This window comes from Sciurus carolinensis, chromosome 2 (assembly GCF_902686445.1).
Source record: "Sciurus carolinensis chromosome 2, mSciCar1.2, whole genome shotgun sequence".
Classification (NCBI taxonomy): Eukaryota; Metazoa; Chordata; class Mammalia; order Rodentia; family Sciuridae; genus Sciurus; species Sciurus carolinensis.
Window position 1 is genome coordinate 125721953 of NC_062214.1, and position 23238 is coordinate 125745190.

Genomic DNA, 23238 nt, shown 5'->3' on the forward strand with positions numbered 1-23238 from the left:
AATACTATGCAATAGAAAGATGAATTTGATGTAGACAAAATGAAAGTAAGACATGAAGTCAAATTTTTAAGTTTAACTATGAACAGAAGGTAATAGGAAAGCAGTTAAAAGTTAAAATACATAGCTTTGGGAATTAAAATATTTTTTTATTTATTCAGGGGTGCTCTACCACTGAGCTATACCCCAGCCCTATTTATTTTATTTTGAAACATAGTCTCACTAATTGCCCAGGCTGGCCTCCTACCTGCAATTCTCCTGCCTCAGCCTACTGAGCCACTGGGATTACAGGCACCAGCCACTGGGATCATAGGCATGTACCAGTATAGGAAGCTCTACTGCATTATCAGTCACAATTTGTTAAATTCTTCATTTCTAACATCCTACATCTAACGTAATTAGTTTTTTCTATTTAACCCCGCCAACATTATTTACACATATACCTTATTCTGAAATCTTTATTTTACTCTAAAGAGATATATAATTTTTTTTTTTTTTCTGTACTAGGGATACAAACCAGAGCCTCAAGCATGCTAAGTGCTCTAACACTGAGTTCTACCCCTCTAGTCCTCAAAACATATAACTATTTAATTTACTAAAGCATGAAGCAATCCATGGAATGTTTGGCAAAGCAATGATTAATATGATAAATTATTTGGGCAATGTCTATATCATTATTAAATATTAACACTGTCAAATTTTGCCATTTTAGACCACTAGATAATTTATTTCATTTCACTTCGAGATGGGGTATTGCTACACTGCTCCAATTGTCCTTGAATTCCTGGGCTCAAGGGATCCTCCTGAGTTAGGCACAGTTCGCATGAGCCAGGTACATGCCTGCAATCCCAGCAGCTTGGGAGGCTGAGGTGGGAGGATCTCAAGTTCAAAGCCAGCATCAGCAGTTTAGTGAGGCCCTAGGCAACTTACTGAGATTCTGTCTCAAAATACAAAGGGCTTGGCGATATGGCTCAGTGGTTAAGTGCCCCTGGGTCCAATCCCTGGTACCAAAACAAAAACAAAAACAACAAAAAAGAGATCCTCCAGCTTCAGCCTCACACATAGGGCAGACCAAGATCTCAGGAAAAAAATCCACCACTAAGATACACCCCTCACCCAATAATTTATTTCAAAACCAAGGGTTACATGGGTGTGTTGGCACAAGCCTATAATTCCAGCAATTTGGCAGGCTGAGGAAAGAAGATTGCAAATTTGAGGCCAACCCAGTAATTTATAAAGACCCTCAGCAACTTAGTGACACCATCTCAAAATACAAATAAATAAATAAAAAGGATGAGGGAATGTAATGTACCCTTAGGTTCAATCCCCAACAAGTATGAATGTATGTTTGTATATATATATTAATCAATCAACAGATCAATTAATTAATCAATGGCTGGGGATAACTCAGTGGTAGAGTGCACCTAGGTTAAATTCCCAGTACCCTCCAAAATTTTATAAAAAACAAAATAAAGACAAAAGTTCATATTTTTGTTCAAGAAAGTAAAGATAGCTGGGCATGATGGTGCACCCTAAAATCCCAGTGACTTGGGAAGCTAAGGCAGGAGAATCACAAATTCAAAGTCAGCCTGAATAACTTAGTGAGACCCTCACTAAGCAAGACCATGTCTCAAAAAATAAAAAGAGCTGGGATGTAGCTCTGTGGTAAAGTATCTTTAGATACTTAAAAAATAATAATAAATAAATAAAGGAATTAAACTAAGATCACCATAGAACATAAACTTGCCTTTTGTAAAATGCCATCAACTTTTAGAATTGGATGTTATAAGAAAAAGATCTTCAATCTTTTGATGAGTTGCCAACACAAAATGACAGATGTCAAACTGAGGTTTGCATAAAATGTATGTATGTGGGGTTGATTTCAGTATTGGTCTAATTTATACATATGAACTAAGCCTAGAAAATGTACTTCTCAATAGTTTTGATACTTCATAAATATTTAGATAAAAAGAAAGAAAACTCATCTCCTTTAGAAAGATAGTTCAGGTTGAGACTGTCCATAATCTTAACTATCCCTTTCCTCTCTAGTCACATGTATTTTTGTTAGGACTAAATATATCATACTCTTGGCAGTTCCCTTGCTTGCTTGCTCCACATTCTGAGTTTGAATTTTCTGCATGACTGAGTTCACCTCCAAACTATGGAAAATAAAAAGTTTTCTCACTATTTAATAGATGTGTTGATATGGTATCCCTCAGATGATATATGTTCTTATAATGGGCCTTTGACTCATTCAGGGTCAAGTTAGAAATGGACTTTCTTAAATGTGATTACTGAAAGCCCGGCAATTCATATCATAATCTTCATTTTGAGAAATAAAAAAGGAAAATGGTCATTTAAAGCTCCTGCTCTGCTGGTCGGTCCTAGCAAGGCTAGGCTGCATTTCAAGGTGCAAAATGGCTCACCTGTTAGAAGATTCTCTCAAAACTTCTTTCTATCAGAAATGAGCTCTTTATCACACAAGAGCAGGTAAGCAGATACCATCGGATACAATTTTCCTACGTTTTAAAAGAGTGACCTATCCAATGAGGTGCGAAAAAATCTAAGACCTCATTATTAGGTGTAAAAAAAGAACTGTAGACCCAGAGCACAGAATGGAGTCTTAAACAAAAGGATTCCAAGTAATTCGAAAATTACAAGTTTACTAATGTAGCATGGCAAGAGATTTAAACCTAGCACAGCAAAGTCTTCTTTTTTGGTAAAGTGCAACTTCGTAAGATTAAAAATTATTTCAGGTTTTCATAAAAATGTACCTGATGTAGTAGACTTTCACTGCATTTCTGAAGAAACTGAAAAATGGGAACCTAGATCCTAGAAATTCTATCGCGTTGCCAGCGAGCCCTAGGTAAATGTTAGTTGATTAAATATTAGTCAAAGATGACAGAGTGGGCACAAGGGACAGCAGAAACACCCTGACGAGAGAGTGTGGTTCAGCTACAGGCAGGTGAGCACAGCGACGATCGGAAGATCGGACACTGTTCTCGAAGCCGCAGGGGACAAGGGAGACCCGCCACTGTGCCCTGGGCATCCGGGGGAAAGGGTCATTCAGGGACCCACAGCGTAGAGCCCAGTGGCCTTAGACGTGGGTCAAAAGGGGCAGACGATGTGGCCACCAAAGCTCTGAGGACTTGGGCTAGGGACTGCGCTCGCCTCGAGAAGCGACACGGGATGCCACATAAGCGAGTCTACTGGTGACCCAACACGTGTGCCCTGCGTTACCGCGACCGCTGACTCAGCAAGGCCGCGCCGGGCGAGCAACGCCAAGAAGCCAACAGCACCCTCCCGTGTACCCGGCCGGCGCGCGCACGCGGCAAAGAACCGCCCCGCTTGTCCTGTCTCCCAGTGATTGGCGGAGGGAAGACGGGGGTGTAGAGCCAAGAACACCATTGGAGGCAATTCCCAGTCACTCCACGGGCCAGGGAGAGGAGGGGCCTCCTCGGGGAGGAACACGACTGCGAAGCGTTTTCAAGGCCGTCAGACGCCATCTTTAGGTCTTTTTTTTTTTTTTTTTTTTTTTTTTTTTGTTTACTTGTTTCTGTCCTCCGCTGCTTTCAAAGCTGTGTACACGATTATAAATACAGTGGTCACACATCGGTTTTATATGTTTGATGGTAACTGGTTTTAGTTACTGAAGGCCTTGGTTGCAGATTTTTTTAGATAACGCTTGCAAAGTGGCAGTTTCCATCTCGGGGACACTAGGATTCCTAGTCAAAATCAACTGAGTGTAATTGTGCTTTTCCTTGGTAAGAAAGCCAAGCCAACGAAATATTCGCGGAAAGAATTCTCTCCTTAGAAGGAAACTCAAAGTGAGGACATTGACTATGAATTAGCCGAGGTTCCAAGATGTAGAAATTGAATACCTAGAAAGTTGAGCTGGCTGTGTACCACTCTCCCTTTTCTGGGAAGCTAAATCGTGTACATGACAATCTGCAGCAATGGGGGAGACTTAGGGTAAAACCTCATTGAAAATTCCTATCACTGCTAGGATCACAAAGGTCACTAGAGTCAGACTAGACTTAAAAAAAAAAAAAAAAAAAATCCAGGTCTAGGCTTGCAGAATGATCCACATTAGAACCAGTATTTATTAAGCACTGATATGACATGTTTTTTATGAATGAAAATATACTTGGTACAGGTAAAAAAAAAATCCAGAAAACCCATTCAGGGTTATTTTTTTATGTGAATAAATTAAAGACCTTGAGCAAATAAGTTTATTGCAGTTGTCACTTATCTAAGTTGTCTTAAATATCATTTGAAATGGAGTAGGACACACTCGCTGAGGAATCCATACATATAATTATCATCAGAGGTTTTGTTGTAATGAAATTTGAACCCTATATTGGATCCTTTTATCTCCTGGTTGCTACTACATTTGTGACATTCCAGTTTCTCCCTAATCATCCATATACTTCGTATGCTTTCAATCCAATATGCAAATATAAATTTATTTGTGGGTATTTTCTGTGTGACTTCTTCCTAATAAGGAAACTGACCCTATAAGAAAGAAGTGACCATACACTCCTATAGCAAGGATACTCTGGCTGTGAGCCTGTTGTCATCTAACTCATTCATTTTTCTGAGTCTCTTAGTGAGAAAGAGCTTTTAATTCCAAAAATGCAACATGATAACCAAAATGCATTTCTTATCCTTTCTATTATTTACTTTCGCTTCCTTTGGCCCCAGAATTGGACCTTCCTGTATTTTTTTTCCTGATACTTTGCCAGCTGTGGAACTTTTTAAACAAATTCCAACCAACAAACGACCATTTTGTCAAAAAGCCAAGAGAGAACTTCCTTTCTGAACACACCAACCAAACCACACATAAAGGCCAAAATATACACAGCTGTACATTTAAGAACGTCAGACAATAAAAAGCAAAACCACTTAGGCAAAACAGTCAATAAAGGCGGCTTTAAACCACAGATTCAATAAATTGCCTCCCCTCATTTGCCACATGAACTATATACTCCCTGGTAATTGTTTTTCACTAATCTGATCCTTTAAAACAGGAGCAGAAAAATACAGTAAATGCACATAGAATGAAAGTGCCTAAGTATGCTAAGCACAGGGTTTCTTCTAGCTCTAGTTTGCATATGAAATCCTGTTTTGATCACATCTGGGAACACAACAGAAAAAAAAAAAAAAAAAGCACATCCTAGGGTTTACTTGGAACACATAAAATCAGAGGAAAATCACTTTTGAAAATCTGATATGGCACATATACACATATTGTACATATACTCAAAGAATAAACCCCAAGATAATTTTTTACAAAATTTGCTTTAAGAAACACACATACACACACACACACACACACACATACACACAGAGGAAATGTCCTCATGAAATTGTGTGTGCAAGACACACGGTAAGAAGGGATTCCCCCTCTCTCCAGGGAAATGAATGTCCCAATTAAAATATCCCAATATTTTTAACCTGCTGGGCTCGGACAATCGCCACATCTAAGCCACTTGGCTTTGGTTCTGGGGAGGGTGTGTAAAATGCACGCCAAAAGGCTTTTGTGAGGGAGCCTCAAATCTCTGCTTCCTTCTGTGTTGCCCGTGGCAGAAATTTACATTATCCCTTCAGCCCGCTTTAAAAAAGAAATCTGTACTTCCCAAGCGGCTAAAATTTTCAAATCCCTCAACCACAAAAATTTACCAGTTCTTAAATGTGATAGCAAAAAGAAAAAAAAGAAAAGAAAAAAAAAACCAAAAAACTCAATAAATTTGGCTAGAAACAGTTGCACACGGCCATTCTGCTTCTCAACTTCTTGGTATATTTAAAACCTTGACCAGGAAAAAGAAAGAGGAAGAGAGAGAGAAAAAGAAATGGGGGAAAGAGCAAATTCCCCTTAGCAACAGTTTCCTCACCCCAACACTGCCACAGATCTCTATTTTTAAAAATTTTGAAAACACACACAAGATTAAGGAGAAAAAAATGGAAAAAGGATACCCGAAGGTCGTATGGCTCTTTGTATTCGTGTGTGTGCAAAAAGGAGGACTCGCGGAGCCCAAGCCGGCAAGCCCCGCCCCTCCCCGGACACCCGCCCGGATTGGCCGACGGCGGCCGCGGGGCGCCCCGCCCGCGAGCACACGCGCCGCGCCCGAGGCACCGGCCCCCGGGGGCCCCTGCGGACCGCGCGACCCACGACCCTTGCAGCCGGATCCCACAGCCCGCAGGATCCCACAGCCCGCCTGCTCCTTCAGTCCTCCCAGCCTCCGCCCGCTTCCTTTCACTTTCTCACCGGCCTTTCACCCTTTCCCATTTCTTTTTCCCAGTGAAACAAGGCCCAGTCACCAGCCTAACAGCCCAGTGAGACAGCTCCTTCTGACACTTGGCCGAACTTGGTAAACTAACTTGTTAGCGGCAACGTTCTAACCTGGAATTAAACATCAGGCCCCAACTCCTGGATTCCAGGTGGAATGTCTGCGTCATGCCTATTGCTTAACACCCTCACCTTTCCATGTACATTCACGTGTGTGTCAACGTTCAGGTGAAAGACGTAAGATTTTGGGGATTATATTTTCACAGCCTGAGTCCCCAGTTTTTCTCTATTTGGCAAAGAACATGTTCTCAAGAAAACCAAATGGCATCTCCTTTACTTCCTGCAAAAGACCAGTTGCTTACACCTGGATTTTATTATTATTATTATTATTATTATTATTTATTATTATGATTATCATCTGGGGATTGAAACTAGGGGTACTATATCATTCAGCTACATCCTCTATTCTTTTTATTTTTTCTTTTGAGACAGCCTCACAATATCGCCCAGTCTGACCAAATTTGCAATCTTCTTGCCTCAGACTTCGGCGTCACTGAGATTACAAGGGTGTACCACCAGGTAGGCTACCCCTGGAATTTTGTTTTATTATTTATTTATTGATACTGGGGATTAAACCCAGGATGCTTTACCACTGAGTTACATCTCCAGCCCCTTTGTTATTTTGAGACAGGGCCTGACTAAATTGCTGAGACTGGCCTCAAATTTGCTATGCTCTGGCCTAAACTCCCAAATCACTGGGAATACATGTGTGATCCACTGCATCTGGCGGAATACCTGGATTTTAACCCACACATAATCTGGTCTCACCCACCTATTTGTTACCACTTCCCTCTACACTCACATTTTACCTTCACCTTTTACTATCCATGCCTCTTACTCCTTTGCTGAAGTGGTTTTGTCTGCCTGGAATGATGCTTGTCTTTTCTCTGACTAATCAATTTGTATCCATCCTTCAGCTATTTCAGTCGGCACAGACCACTTCCTCCTCTCTCTTCCTATCAACATAAACTTCATGTTACCTCAGGTTAGCAGCACTTTATTGTTTTGTTTCTTATATTTTAGTGAGTTCACTCCAGTAAACTATTTGAGATTGGAAATCACATCTTCAAACTTCTTTTTCTATCCAGGGATGTTTGTTTGTTTGATTGATTCTTGTATCAGCATGGCATAATTACAGATGATTAGTAAATACCAAAAAAAAAAAAAAAAAAAATTATGATCACAAATATGTAATTTTTTTTTTCTAGTTAAGACATATTTTGAAATTCAGATCCCATGAAAGGAGTTTTACCTTCTACAATAGGTAACAGTTTGTGTGTATTTACTGTGCAGCAATTCTTCTGAACACTTTATGCATATGAATTTATGTACCATTATTTTCTCCATTTTAAAAGATGTGATTAAGACACAGAATGGTATAATTTTTTTTGGTTTTCATACTGGGGTTTGAACCCAGGGTCAATTTACCATTGAGCTACATCCCCAGCACCCCCTTTTTTTAATTTTTAAAATTTTGAGACAGGGTCTCCCTAAATTGCTAAAACTGTCCTGGAATTTGTGATATTCCTGTCCAAGCCTCTGGAGTCACTGGGACTCCAGGCATGCGTCACCATGCTGGTAGACCTGGGATTTGAACCCAGAAAATGCAGCCCCAGACCCTAGGTTCATAACCACTATACCTCACTGGCTTTAAAGCAGTTTCAAAAAATATTGTTATCTGATACTGATCGTTACAGCATTCCATAAGTTAAATGACCCAGCCACTTCTGAGATATCAATATTTATGAAGCCATGCACAAAAGTGGGGGAGGGTTGTTCTTTTTTTTTTTTTTTTTTTTTTTCCTTGAGGTACTGGGGATTAAACCCAGGGGAACTCCAACACTGAGCTACATTCGGCCTTTGTTATTTTGAGAGAAAGTCTAGTTCTCACTAAATTGGTCAGGCTGGCTTCAAACTTGCAATCCTCCTGCCTCAGTCTCTTGAATCTCTGGGATTACAGGTGTGTGCCACTGAGCCTGTTGAGTGGGGACAGTTCTAAAAGAAAGAACAATTAAGAACCATGGAAAGTAAATGCAAAGTGTGAAGAGGGTCAAAAAAAGATAATGGTTGTTACTAGCATAATTCAGAGAAATTAAATATGGCTTAGACATTAGATAATTTGATTGTATCAATATTAAACAAGAAGGTTATTGGCACTTCCATTTTACAAGAAACTGAACTCTGAGTTTACTCCAAGCCAGCTTATCCAGCACCTCCTCACACACATTTTGACACTGACCATCACTTAGGCCATATGCTTGCCTTCATTATTTTTTTTCCCCTAGTTTATTCAAGCTAGGTAATAGCTTTGTCTTTTACCTGAAAAGGAGGTACTAGCATTTATGTTCTTCTTTATTTTTTATTTTTGGTGCTGGGGATCAAATCCAGGATTTTGTACATGTCAGGCAGTTTTTATGTTCTTAAGTGTTATAAATTTTCTGTGTTTTTGTTTTGTGGTGCTGGGAATTATACCCAGGGTCTCATGAATGCTAAGCAAACAAGCACTCCAGCACTGAGCTACATCCCCAGTCCCCTATTTTTTTTGTATATGTTTTCCATTTAAACATTTTAAATATTTATATATTTAGCCATGCTGGGGATCAAACCTAGGGCCTGTGCATGCTATAGGCAAGTGCTCTACCTCTGAACTACACCCTCAGCCCTTTATATTTTATTTTGAGATAGGGTTTTGCTAAATTACCTAGTAGTCGGCCTTGAACTTGCAATCCTTATGCCTCAGCCTCCTGAGTAACTGGGATTGCAGGTGTGTGTCACCATAACTGGATTTTTTTTTTTTTTTTTTTTTTTTTTGCGGTGCTGGGGATCGAACCCAGGGCCTTGTGCTTGCAAGGCAAGCCCTTTACCGACTGAGCTGTCTCCCCAGCCCTGGATATTTTCTTAAATAACAAACTCCATAAGATTATGAGGAAACTATTAACTACAAATATACTCAGACATCTCACATTGTATTTTTTTGGTACTAGGGATTGACCCAGGGGTACTTTACCACTAAGTTACATCCCCAGCCCTTTTTATTTGTTTGTTTATTTTTTTGTTTGTTTTTTGTTTTGATACAGGGTTTTGCTAAATTATCCAGGTGGCCTTGAACTTATGATCCTCCTGCTTCAAACTCCCAAATCCCTGGGATTATAGGCATGCACCACCATGCTCAGCTTGGAATCTCATATTCTCAAATGTGCAGATGATACATTTTCAAAACTTTTAGGATGAAGGGAAAACAGAAATGTTATTATTTTAATGAACAGCCATTGAACATTTATTTGCTGCCAGGAACTCTGTATTTCATTTAATTAATTTTTTTTGGGGGGGTGCAGTACCACTGAGCTATACCCCAGTCCTTTTCATTTCTTTATTTTAAGACAGGACCTTGCTACGTTGCTGAGACTGGCCTTGAACTTGTGATCCTCCTACATAAGCTCCTAAGTTACTGCGATTACAGACGTGCTCTACCCCACTAGTCCTTATTTAATCAATTCTATGAGATAGGTACTATTACATTTCTCTACAATTGATGAGAAAAATAAGCATCTGAAGGAGGTTGATAACTTACCTCAAGGTCACTGAGATCATTAAGTTAGTGGTGGCCGGTGGTCAGAACGTGAATCCAGGTGCATTGACTACAGAACCTGCCCTTGTCGATTCATTAGTCTCTACCTAAATTGAAATCCACTCTGCCTTGATGTTAACCTCTTAACTGTCTCATTCTAAGTCCACGAAAGACAATTGCTCTGATTATCAATAGAATTTTCATATCCTCCTATGGTCTCCTGAAATATATTTTTATATTATTTGTTCTTTTTAGATCTAGGATATATTTTTAATTATGAGTCTGTTTCTATAAAGGTCTGAGTTAAGTTGGAAAAGTCATTTATTTTTAAATTTCTTTCCCCCTCTCTGGTCATGGGGGAATCTTTGAAAAAAAAGTTTGAGGAAAGTACTTGTGTGCTAAAGCATGAGAATAGGGAGAAAATGCAACTGTTTCACCTAAATATTTACAATATTCAACTCTAAAATATTTGAGATTTCAAATGTTAGACCTGACTGATGACTTGTTGGTTGAGGAAAAGCTGCTTGTTTATTTGGCTTTGAATCCAGCAGATCTTTAAGTGTAAGCTGTTTTTATTCCTGAGATTCCAAAGGGGCCTCTGAACGGTGAAACGTAACTTGCCCTAGAGTGAGGCCAGAAAGCTGTTTCTGACTGTCATTCATTAACACGCCTGAGAGCATTTCAGAACAGGAGTGCAAGGAAATCCTAGAAGCAGCTGAGAATGTGTCCTCAGAGGTGCCAGCACTGGGATTCAGAGATAAGAGCGGTTACAGAGAGGAGGAAAAGAAGGCAAAGGAAAAAACAGAACAGGAAGACAGGCAGCAACAGTACTCAAGGAAGAGTGAAGAAATTTGTGTTGTAGCAGGAACAAGGGCAGATTCAATTTTTAAGGAAAAATGTTCTGAATTTGACTGATTATTAAATACAAAAGAAATTGTATAAATAGCTGGGAAGTGATTCTTTTCTTTTCTTTTGATACCAGGGGATTAAACCCAGGGGCACTAACCACTGAGACACATCCCCATCCCTTTTTTTATATTTTATTCAGAGACAGGGACTTGCTAAGTTGCTTAGGTCCTCACTAAATTACTGAGGTTGGCTTTGAACTCATGATCCTCCTGCCTCAGCCTCTGAGCTGCTGGGATTAAAGGCATGTGCTACCATACCTGACTGGGAAGTGTTTCTTAAAGATCACTAAAAAAATAAAAGACAAAGACAGGCACTGTGGCACACACCTATAATCCTGGTGATTCAGGAGGCTGAGGCAGGAGGATCACAAATTCAAGGTCAGCCTGGGTAACTTAGTGAAACCCTGTCTCAAAATAAAAAAATAAGAAGGTTTGGGGATGTACCTCAGTGGTAGAGCGCTCCCAGGTTCAGTCTCCAGTAACACACACACACGCACACACACACACACACACACAAAGATCTACCATGGGGGCTAGGGAGATAGCTCAGTCGATAGAGTGCTTGCCTTGCAAGCACAAGGCCCTGGGTTCAATCCCCAGCACCCAAAAAAAAAAAAAAAAAAAAAAAAAAAAAAGATCTACCATGTTTGTAAAAGCATCCCCTCCACCTTGATCCCCACACACTTCTGCTTGGACTTACTTATTTCCCCTCTTACCTAAAGTCCCTGCTATTACTCAGTCTTCCTGCATTTATGGCTCCGCCTTTCCTCTTGAACCACCTTGGTCCTGACCCGTGGGCCTGTATAGAAATAAGGGGAGGAGTTTGTGTGTGCAATGCACATGGCCAGAGGATACAGAGGTGAGGGGAGAGAAGCCTCTTTGTGAAACTAAAAATAAAATGTTCAAAGGTACCAAATATTTGATCCTACCTCATTTACCCTGATGCTTTTATGAGAGAGCTTTCTACTTTTCTTTCTTTGACCTGGCTGGGTTGAGAAGGGAGCCATGAGAGAGCTCAAACCTTCTCTCCAACCTTGCATAAGTAGTATAGACATGGAGAGATCCTTGTGGAATGTAAGTGACTGTGACAGTACAGGGGCAATGCACAGAGAGGCACGTGTTCATTATGTATGGCTGGAGAAATTATCTGTCTCCAGGGGGACATGTTTCACTGTGCATTAGCTTCCAGCCGCTTCCTTCTCCCACATCTCTGCCCACTCTTTCACTGTTCTTCTCAGTCTCCTTTCCCACTCCCTGTCTTTCCACCCTATAGTCCAGTTCTGCCTGTCACTGTCTCCATCCACCTTTCTCTGCCATGTCCATATCTCCTCTGCACTTTACTCGATCTCATGCTTGCTCTCTGGGAGCTGCTTCTCTGTTCCTGTCTCATTTGTCTGTTGTTCTCTCTAGCTCCCTTTCTCCCATCCCATCTGTGTTTTCCTCTGTTATAATAGCTATCTGGGTACCCTGCAGCTAGTGATAACCTTTTCTTGTTACGCTAAAGCCCGTAAGCAGCACTTGGTTTATTGATTGATTGGTTTTTATTTAAATTTTGCAAAGGAAATAAAAGGTTCTTTTTATTTTTTTGGACCTAGGGCTTCACGCATAAGAATGTGTTCTCTAACTGAGCTATGCCCCCAACTCAAAAGGGTATTTTTATAAAGCTAGAGAAAGAGTGGAAATGTGACATCAGGCAAAGGGAGCAGCAGCCTGAAGAAGGGAGGTGAGTAGGGGGCATGAGAAGAGGTTGAACCTATGGTATCTTATTTCCTTTCAAATAAATCAGGTCAGCTATTTGTAGCTGGTGACGGCTTAATCTGGACTATGAAGGGTTAAGTGACAAGTTAGTCTTGCACCTAATTCAGAGGAAGAAGCTTCTGGGAGAAATGAGTTAAATAAACCCAAGAAGCTGATGTCGGTAGAATTTCTTCTGCTTGACCCACTAACAACTGCGAAGGGGACATTTTAGGAATGGTTTTTATTAAAATGCTTTGGTGGGGCATAGCCCCTGGAAGTCAGAACTGGGCTCTGAGACCAGGCCTGGGAGCACAAAGGGATGAGGACAGTTGGCTGATTGGGGAAGAGGAGGGGCACCCTGTGTCAGGGGGGGTGGCAGCAGCTGCTGATCAGAGCAGTTCTGATTGCTGTGTTTGCTCTCCTCTTGCCTGCTATAATTAAAGCTTTCCCAATATGATTCTGCTTCCTGAGGAAACTAGAATTTACAAAAATAAGCAAGAAACTAACACAAAACAGCAGAGATGTACACACACACACACACACACACACACACATATTTAAATCATAGAGCACTTAATTGTGTCTTGAGGTCACTGCTGCTGGTCAATTTCGAATCTCCTAATCTTCCATTATAGCCTGGCAGGAGGGGCTCTTCTGACAAAACAAGCAAAATAGGCAAAATAAAAAACGTAAATGTATTCAGCAAATTAGATATGGTCATGCAGAACTTCCACAAACCCCAGTATCCTCTTCACTCCCTCAGAATTTCCCTTCACATTTTTTCCCCTCCATCTTACTATTTTCATCCCATCTCTTGATTCCTTCAACAGACCATATAGAATTCATGGACCAGAATAAATCAGTTGTTTTATTTCCCCTCAAAGGATGTGACCTTCCACTCCCCAAATGGCTTTGACAGTTTTCTCATTTGCTAGCTGAGGAGGATATCAAGAGACATTGACCTTCTGGTTTTGCCTAAAGAGGGAACACTCAGTAACTATTATGCTTTAGTCTTTGATTTGCTTTAACTTTCCTTCCTTCATCTTCCATGTCCTTACCTACCTTTTCACTTTATTCATGAATATTCTGCTCACCCCATAGTTCACTGCTACTCTCCCCAGCCCTCCCCTCACCAGTGTAGAAATGCTGAAAGGCATTATGTATCTACTTTCAACCTCAGTGTTCCCTGCTAGAAAGGGAACTTAGTTCACCAATTTTAATCTGATTAGTCCCATCACCTACCCTAAGGAGCCAGATTTTGGTGTTACTGAGCTATCTGGGGAGGGAGGAGAAATTGTCAGACATCACTTAAAGAGCTCTGTCCCTTGCATACTTGGGAACTGCCGAGAGAAATTAATCTTCCAGCTATTTAAGGCAATTTCTTTTCCATCATCTTTTGTCAAGATGATTGTACTGGGAAATGAATCTGAAGGGAGTCCCTGAACTGGTACACTCCACTCAACGGCATCTCTCCAATGCTATGCAGCATTCATCATCCCCATACAAGCAGAGACGACGTATAACACCGCTGCAAAGCCAACTCCCACTGGTGCCCAGCAGCAAGAAATCACACATGCACAGGGTGGATATCCACTGGCCCAAAGACTGGCAGATTTACCTTTCCTCATCTCTATTTTCTTTCCAGAAAACCTATCACAAATTGATCTCTTTCATTAAGTTAGTCTTTTGCCCCAGATCCAGGAAGGCAGAGAATCAGGATATGTTAGAACAGAATACGAGACCGGAGGTTATGTATTTTCTATCCTCAACATGACTTGGAGGTGCAGAGTAGGTGTTTACATTAAAGAGATCACTGCCAAGGCAAGGTGTGAGACAGACACAGTGGAAGGGGTTGTGCTGTCTTGAAACCTTTTCTCCAGACTGAACTTTTGTGTTCATGGACTAAGGCTAGGGAGACTTGTGTTCTCTGGGGTCATGAAAGGGAATTCCAACCTTCAACTGTTCTCAAGAATATTCCCCAGGACAGTAGTTTTCAAGTTGTGTTCTCTGGGGTTCCAAGAACTACCAGGGAGTTATATATATGGGATGGGGAGGAGACAAAGGGGTGTTGTGCAGAGTGGTTGGTGGGGGAAGCTCAATTATTGAGGCACTGGACCCCAGCTCTACTTCAGCCTCTGACTTGATTTCTTTCTATTGTTGGGATTTCTTTTTCTTTCTTTCTTGTGATACTGGGGATTGAATCCAGGGGTACTTTATCCCTGAGTTATGTTCCCAGGTCCCCTCCTGTATTTATATTTAATTTTGAAACCAGTCTCACTTGCCCAGGTTGGCTCAAACTTGTGATCATTCTGCCTGATGAATTCATAATTTCAATTTTTTTCAGTACTGAGGATAAAACCCAGGGCCTTGCACATACTAGGTAAGTGCTCCACCAATGAGCTACAGCCCAGTCCTTTTTATTTTGAGACAGGATTTTACTAAGTTGCCCAGGCTGGCCTCAAATTTGCAATCCTCCTGTTTCAGCCTCCCAAGTATGAATCCTTTAATTAAAAAAAAAAAAAAAAAAATGCTGTAACTTTAATTTTAAAGATCTGCAAACCACTGTTGTAAATGAGAGGACAATTACTGTACCTGTGCTTCTCATACATCTATTTGCTGGTTGTATACACAGGAGGGAGATATGATGTAATTCCTGTTTCAACTGTAGAGTACATTTGGGTCCACACTAGTAGCTCCCTGATTCCAGGGGCTCCTGAGACACTTTTCAGCAAAATCAATCTCCTAAGGCACAAGAGTCATTTGTTTTCCAAACTTCCTTCTGCGATCTCACTAATTCCCAATTTCCCTGCATTTGACAAATGCAATTAACAAGCCTCGATCAGTTCCTGACCGACAGCCCTCATCAATCAATACAAAAACTGCACAAGGCTGAGGAGGAGGGAAGGTGGCCACAATACAGGAGAAGAGACCTTACCCCTCTATTTCTTTGAATGACCCCTCCCACCCTCCCAGTTTCAAAACATGACACTGTGTTGCCCCCTCACCAACCACTTTCTGCCTTCTAGCTAACTATATAACAGACAGGTTTGCTTGTGTCCTCCTCTCATTATTTAAAGGTTTTTCCTGCCAACCTCCTCTATCTCCCCTATGTCTTGTCCTTAACAGAAGGCCCTGCCATCTGCTGTCACCATAGTTTGGGAACCCCCTCAATGCTGGGTATGATAAATCAGCAGTCTCTGTGCTCAGCAGGGCCTCTTCCCACCCACATGTACCAATGCCAGTTTTGTGCTTCTTCCTGCTTAGGAGGCTGGAAGCCCACCTTCTCTCCCTCTGCTGTGTGCCCACAGACACACACCAAAGGGACAAGGACCACCAAACCTGTTGACACTATTGCTTTCACAATTGCTTTTTTGTCTTTTCCCCCCACTAGATGAAGAGGTATTGTTTATTTCTCTTTGTCCTCTTCATCAGGGTTTAAGCCTTCCCTTCCCCGTTGGTTTAAGATTCCAAATTTACCCTCCTCACCCTCTGCGCTGCATATAATATCAAGTTCCCCTCCTCCACCAGGGCGAGAGCTCTTTCCTCTGCAGCCCTGCCTGGTACAGCCCTGTGCATCTTTCCACCTCATCAACTTTTCATCTCTTTGCAAACTGAATTGGGAAGTCTCTCCCTCCTCCCTGCCTCTCTCTCCTTCTCCTTTGTTATTAGCTTCATGAGTGGGGACATTAATGTATTCACTAGACAATGTCTTCACACCACTGTTTCCTGTAATTACAGTCCCTTCCCTCCCACTGTCCTGGCTTATTTGACTGCAAAGTGCTTGGAGGAGGGACAGCATGGACAAAAGACACAACACAGTTTGAGGTCGGAGTAGTGAGTAGTGTAATGTTAACATCCAAAAAAGTAAAACAAGTAGTCACCTCTGTTGCAGCTCATTAACATTTGGTAACACATAGAGGTCAATGTTCCAGAGCTTCAAAAAAAAGTATCGACACAACTGAGGACTCCTCCACTATAAGATGGGGTGCTGTATCATTAACAATGACAATCATCCCAAGAAATGCAAGCAGCCACATCCACCCTCCTTCAGTGGGTAGATCCACTATACTTGTCATGTAGGTCAGCTACATTGTCACTGGAGACGTGGATCCAACCATCCTCCCGCACATGGTAGAGGTTGACAGCACCTCCTGAGTAGGCATCTCTGTAGGTGGCTTGGTAGATGGCTCGACGGGCCAGATCATAGGCCTGCTCCACGTCCAGGTTATAGGAGTAGCCTCGATCCATGACCCCATAAGCATACACTGAGCCAGAACCCACAGAGAAGGTGGCCCCAGAGATCCGATTCCCTTCACTGTCCACGTAGTAGAGGCCTGGAAAGGAAGATGAGATTAGCAGGAAAAAAAAAAAAAAAAAAAAAAAAAAAGATCATCCCTTTGACAGCTAATTCATCTTCTAAGCCAGCGTGGTGGTGCATGCCTATAATTCCAGCGACTAAGGAAGCTGAGGCAGGAGAATCACCAAGTTTGAGGCCAGCCTCAGCAACTAATTCATCTTCCATGGCAGTAGTTTTCTGTCCCTCTTAAAACCCAGGGGAAACCAACATAAATAATAAAAAACAAGACTTCTGTAAATTTTTTTCTTTTTCTCTTTTTTTTCCCCAGTACTGGGGGTTGAACCCAGAGTTTCTTTACCAGTGAGCTACATCTGCAACCCTTTTATATACACATGCACTTTGTCTTTTGCAGTACTGGGGACTGATCTTGGGGCAGTGCCTATGCTAGACAAATGTTCTACCACTGGGCTACATCCCTAGCACCCCTCCTTTAAAAAAAATTTTTTTTTTTTTTAAAGTTGTGGATGGACCTTTATTTTATTTATTTATATGTGGTGCTGAGGATTGAACCCAGTGCCTCACACATGCTAGGCAAGTGCTCTATGACTAAGTCGCAACCCTAGTCCCCTTTTTTTTATATTAAAAAAATTTTTTTGGCACTGGGGATTGAACCCAGGGGAATTCTGCCACTGACTACTTCCCCAGTCCTTTTATTTTTTCATTTTGAGACAGGGTCCCACTAAGTTGCTGAGATTGCCTTGAATTTGTGATCCTCCTGCCTTAGCCTCCTGAGATGCTGGGGTTAGAGGCATGTACCAATGCAGCTTGCTTCAAATTTAATATTAATACTTCAGGATTCTATAACAAATACCCATCTCACCTCACACGATACTAACTACCCTGCTTCTCCTCCTGGTACTTCCAAAAAGCAAGTATGACTTAAGTTTGAAGCACAGGCCTTCAGGTAATGTGGGAGAGAATGTTTAAAATACAATCCCAGTCCTTAAAAAAGTTTAGATTACTGGGGAATAAGACATACATCACATTGCAACAGAATAAAGCTTAGAGATCCTTTTTAAGAATATTTGCAGTAATGGGGACAGAACCCAAGGCCTTGCAATTGCTAGGCAAGCTATACATCCAACTGTTTTTAATTTTGAGACAGGATCTTGCTAGGTTGCCCAGACTGGCCTTAAATTTGTGATCCTCCTGCCTCCATCTCCTGAGTATTTAGCATTACAGGTGTATGCCACTGCATTTGAGTAGCCTAGAATTCTTAGTCCTCTGATAAAGACCTGCACTGTCCAATATGGTAGCTACTAGCTACTCGTGACTATTGAGCAGTTGAAACAAAGCTAATACCACACACTAAAATAATATTTTGGATATACTGGGTTAAATAAAATATATTATTAAAATTATTTATTTAAAAAATGTGGCTACATTTTACATTTAATTATAATATATATCTTTATATTATATATACATTATATATTATGTAACTACACATTTTAATTATAACCTAAAATTATATTATAATAATATAATAATTATATTATTATAATCTAAAATGTTTAAGGCCTTGGGTTCCATCCCAGGCATCAATATCCCAAAACAATATGGCTCAAATTTTATTTTATTATTATTTTTTAAATTTTTTAAAATATTTTTTTAGTTGTATGGAAAGTTTTTTTTTTTTTTTTTTTTTTGGTGGTGCTGGAGATTGAACTAAGGACCTTGTACATGTGAGGCAAGCACTCTACCAACTGAGCTATATCCCCAGCCCTGTATAGAAAGTTTTATTGGAACATAGTCACACTCATTGTTTATGTAAGTCTATGGCTGCTGCACTACATCAACAAAGTAGATACCTATTGCTTAATAACAGGGATATGGGGCTGAAATTGTAGCTCAGTGGTGTAGTGCCTGCCTAGCACGTGTGAAGCACTGGGTTCAATCCTCAGCACCACATAAAAAATAAATTAGTTAATTAAATAAAGGTATTGTGTCCATCTACAACTAAAAATTTTTTAAAAAACACACAAAAAACAGGAATATTCTGAGAAATTCATTGGTAAGGGTTATTACATCTTGGTATGAACATCACTAATGTAAATAAACTAAAAGGACAGTATCACTAGGTGATGTAATCTCATGGGATCACTATTGGATATGTGGTTGTCATGGACCAATATGTAAGACCTCAGGGCAGGGGCTGTAGCTAAGTGATAGAGAGCTTGCCTAGCACATGTGAGGCACTGGGTTTGATCCTCAACACCACATAAAAATAAAATAAATAAAGGTATTAAAAAAAAAAAAAGATTAAGACCTTATGACCTGCAAACTGAAACTATTTACTGTTTGGTTCTTTATGAAAAAGTTAAGCTGGGAGTGGTAGCACATGCCTAAAATCCCTGCGGCTTAGGAGGCTGAGGCAGAAGGATCTCGAGTTTATCAAAGCCAGCCTCACTAAAAGCGAGGCACTAAGCAACTCAGTGAGACCCTGTCTCTAAATAAAATATAAAAAAGGGCTAGAGATGTGACTCAGTGGTTAAGTGCTCTTGAGTTCAATCCTCAATGCCAAAAAAAAAAAAAAAAAAAAAAAAAAAAAAGAAAGAAAGAAAGAAAAAGTTAGCTGATATCTTGTGCAGATGAAAATTTAGACAGTTTTACAAAATTTGTATCAAGGCAGGGGTTGTAACTCAGTGGTTAGTATGGGCCAAACCCTGGGTTCAATCTCCAACGTTGGGAAAAACATTAAAAAAAAAAAAAAAAAAAAAAATCAATCTCAACTGTCCCTGAACCTTCCAACTAGATGTCTTGTCACCAAGTTCAGATTCAAATTTCTTGTCCTAAAACACTTCCATTGATTCTCTATTACCTGACCAAATCCTCTCTTGTGCCCCACAAACCACACTTCCTACTGTCTTCTTGAATTCTGCCAATGGCATCAACTAATCTTCCTATTTCAGGGATTCTCAACTCTTCTGTGCATTAGAATCATCCAGAATCATCCAGAATCATCCAGCAAAGATGCCTAGGACCTACCAATGTATCTTTTAACATTGGTGTGGGGAGGGGAATAACCATGGAGCTTGTGTTTTAAATTGTTCAGGTGATTCTGATGCAAGCCAGGCTAAAAACAGTTCAAATGATTCTGATATCTACCCCAAGCCTTTCTCCAGCCCATCCTCAATCCCAGTTTTATTATCTTGCCTCACTGGTTCGCCACTGATTCTAATTTACCTTTCCAGCTTTATGGGTCACTACTCCCTTTCATATACTTTAAACTGAACTTCCAGCTACTCTGCCAAAACCTCATTCTTCTTTCCTTCCTTCATTTGTTATGTCCCCTTTCTCTCATTTTCACATCCAGGGCAAATGCCATCTATTCATGAAATCTTCTCCAACTCCTTTCATCAGAAGTTATCTTTCCTTTCAGACTTCCCAGCACTTTGCTAAAGACTGATGAACAGAGATCATTTAGAAAGGTATTCATCTTGGCCTGGGGATGTAGCTCAGTGGTAGAGCACTTGCCTAACATATGTGAAGGACCTGAATTCAATTCCAAGTACCAGGAAAAAAGACAGATATTCATCTCATCCAGATTCAGTTTAGATAATTGTGACTCTCAGTCAGTCTCTTGAGGCAAGGAAGGAGCTGCCTCACACTGAATGGGATAGGTTGTCAGAAAGGTTTTTTAAAGCAGTACAATTGTGGTTAAGCTTTATTTTCCTGGACTTCCATGCTAGGCAGTCTTTGCACTGTCTTACATTGTCTCCACCACCTGGAACAAACCCAATAGCTAAGGGATCAAAGTAACATTTTCAGAATGGTTCCCTAGAACACACAAGATGTACAAAACTGTTCTTTCACACATTTCAAAAAGAAAGGTATCTTGATTCCCAAAGTAACAAATGGCATTCTTTTTCACATCCACTTTTTAATCTCCTCATTCATTCTCCTTTTGGTAATAAATGGATATTCTCTACACCCCTTTTTATCCTTGCTCCAAAGCAAGTGAAACACTGGTAGGTATCCTACAGTTGTTCTATAGGATAACTAGGTATGAAGTGAAATTAGGAGGAAAGAATATTTTCAAGCTTACACTAGGGTTAAACAGAAAGTGACAAGCTGTATTGCAGCTTTACTAAGAAAATTCAAAATTGGCTGGGCTAGGAATGTAGGTCAGTAGTAGAGTATCTGCCTAGCATGTAATAGAGTCTGAGTTTGATCCCCACTGCAAAATAAAACAAAAAAAACCCAAAATGGGCTGGAGGAGAAATGACATCAAACACGAGGTTGAACTTCCTGGAAAGGTTCTTATATACTGGAAAGAAAAACAGAGTAAGGGATTTCTTTTCAGTGACAACAAAACAGGACCTCAGTTGACTAGAGAGAGATTACAAAATCCATCACAGAAAAAAGAAAAGAGAGAGGCCTGAAAGGCTCCTTCCAAGTCAAAGACTCTAAAGGAAAAAGGGAAGAAAATGGCTAACTTTTGAGTGCTTCACAATCCAACACATAACTACTAACCAAATGTGGACACTCAGCCCTTGAAATGGTAACTGCCACATATTGAAATACTATTTTGGAACAAATGAATTGTTAAAACTGGCTTTACTTTTTAAATACATCCATGAGAAAAATCTAAATTGTACGTGTGGCTCACAATATATTTGTTAGTGTCGACTAGTTTTTATGTCTATCACACAATTTAATTTTCAAATACAATTATTTTTCATGTCTTACAATTTATAAGACAGAAGGAGAAATACGTGCCAGATATTGTACCAGTTATTTTACACTTATTACCTCACTTAACCACTGTGTCAGATGAAGAAATAGGCAGAGAAAATAAGCATCGTGTCAATGACACAGCAGGTCTAACTCCAGGCCCTTTCTGACACTACAGTGCCTGCCTTGGACAAAAAGAAAGAAGGGCTAAGAACCTAATCAACACATTCTCAGCATTGTCTCAAAGCTCTTTCATCTATCTACCCATTTAACTTCCCCTCTCCATAGTGTCAGTTCAAGGATCACGTGATTGCAGCTCAACTCACCAGGGCCTCTCTTATCCCAGCCACAGATCATGGTGCCCATGGACAGCCCCATGCCTTTGTACTGATACACCATGTTGGCAAGCAGCTTAGATGCAGCGGCTACGGAGATGCGTTCCTTATTTCGAAGCTCATAGATTCGACACTGCCGAGCCAACAGACGCTCCCAGAAGCTGCAATCCGCTGCACCCCCAGCCATGGTTCCCAGAAGGTAGGGGTTGATCTCTATCACTTTCTTCACCGTCTGGGAGGCAATGTAGGCACCCGCTGTGGCCCGGGAGTCAGCGGCAACAATGACTCCATGTCGAAACTGTTAAGATAGTGGAAAACATAAAACAGGTCACATCAGGCCACAAAAACATCTCCCTGTTATTTCTTTTTGCACCAATGCAAATCCAGCACCTCTCTCTGTCCTTTTATACTTTACATTTCTCTTCACAGAAATCTCTTGACATGGGTAAATCAATATCACACTCACTTTATAGATGAGGAAACAGGTTCAATAGATAGAATGATCTGCCCCAAATCTATAGCTAGTTGTTGTAGAGTTCAATTGTTTGGATCCTGGTACAGTAGTCACTCGACTTCCCGCTCATACAGAGATTCGGTTACTCTCGCCTAGCCTTCCCTCTGCCACAGTTCAGTGTCTGTGGCCTTCCCTTTCCCAGGTGGGAGCTCCTAAACAGGAGCAACCTGAGGTCGCCTAGGAATCAACGAGATGTGCCTCGGCCGCAGCGAGAACCGGGAGGGAGGTTTCCCCGGACAACGAGACGGCGAAACCTCTGGGGTAGGGACGAGAGAGGCCCGAGCCTCCGCCTGAGCTTGTGGCCGGCTCTCGTCTGGCTGGGAGGCCCGGAAGGGCGCGGGCACTCGGGGCTCAGCCCCGCAAGGCGGCTCGATCCGCACCTTGAAGGCCAGAGTGGTGGTTCCATGAAGCATTTCAATTCGAGGCTCTTCTGGGGCACCCCAGCTGGGCGCGGCTAGGCTCAGCCCATCACTGGAACTTCCTGGTCCCAGGTCCAGAAGATCTGCACGACCCCCAAGTCCGAAAAACCCGCGCCGATTCACCGGTAGCGGCCTCTCCAACACGCTGGCCAGCGCCATGTCTAATGAGGGCAAGAGGAAAAAAAAAAAAAAAAAAAAGGAAGAAAAACTGAGAACGCCTACCAAAGAACGGGTCGTCACAGCTTCGCTTCCTATTAAATCTATTCCCAGAGTGGAGCCATTTTGACTCCTGGCAGCCACGCCTCCAAAAACCAGAGCCAGACGTAAGGGACCATTTTCACCGAGGGGCGGGGGATGGCTTCACAAGCTTTGTACTC

General features: G+C 41.2%; 2 protein-coding genes and 1 long non-coding RNA gene across 4 annotated transcripts in view; 1 reads left to right on the plus strand and 2 right to left on the minus strand.

Moving 5' to 3' along the window:
• C2H14orf93 (chromosome 2 C14orf93 homolog) overlaps positions 1–6388 on the minus strand; it is a 23714-nt gene extending 17326 nt beyond the window's left edge. The window contains exon 1 of one of the 2 annotated variants that reach the window (XM_047540170.1): positions 6266–6388. The gene's annotated coding sequence lies outside the window, so the exon portion shown is untranslated. Of the gene's footprint in view, positions 1–5973; positions 6007–6265 lie in introns of those variants that run through there. The other variant, XM_047540169.1, reaches the window with a different exon arrangement.
• On the plus strand, positions 6129–12545 carry LOC124977008 (uncharacterized). The gene is made up of 4 exons (XR_007107093.1): positions 6129–6368; positions 6779–6865; positions 7264–7331; positions 12418–12545. It is a non-coding gene; the product is annotated as an uncharacterized LOC124977008 (long non-coding RNA).
• Positions 12546–16385: 3840 nt separating this feature from the next.
• On the minus strand, positions 16386–23026 carry Psmb5 (proteasome 20S subunit beta 5). The gene is made up of 3 exons (XM_047542517.1): positions 22823–23026; positions 21920–22226; positions 16386–16893 (listed from the first exon to the last, which is right to left on the minus strand). Exons 1-3 carry the CDS (start codon positions 23018–23020, stop codon positions 16607–16609), a joined length of 792 nt encoding a protein of 263 aa, XP_047398473.1. The 5' UTR covers positions 23021–23026; the 3' UTR covers positions 16386–16606.
• Between the last annotated feature and the right edge of the window lie 212 nt (positions 23027–23238).

Bases quoted from the DNA above. Each gene is read 5' to 3' on its own strand.
- Psmb5 (XM_047542517.1), bottom strand. From the start codon at position 23,020: ATGGCGCTGGCCAGCGTGTTGGAGAGGCCGCTACCGGTGAATCGGCGC. The intron at 22,227-22,822 runs GTGCGGATCGAG...CTATCTTAACAG, and splicing joins CCACCACTCTGGCCTTCAAG to TTTCGACATGGAGTCATTGT. The intron at 16,894-21,919 runs GTGAGTTGAGCT...CTTCCTTTCCAG, and splicing joins CTGGGATAAGAGAGGCCCTG to GCCTCTACTACGTGGACAGT.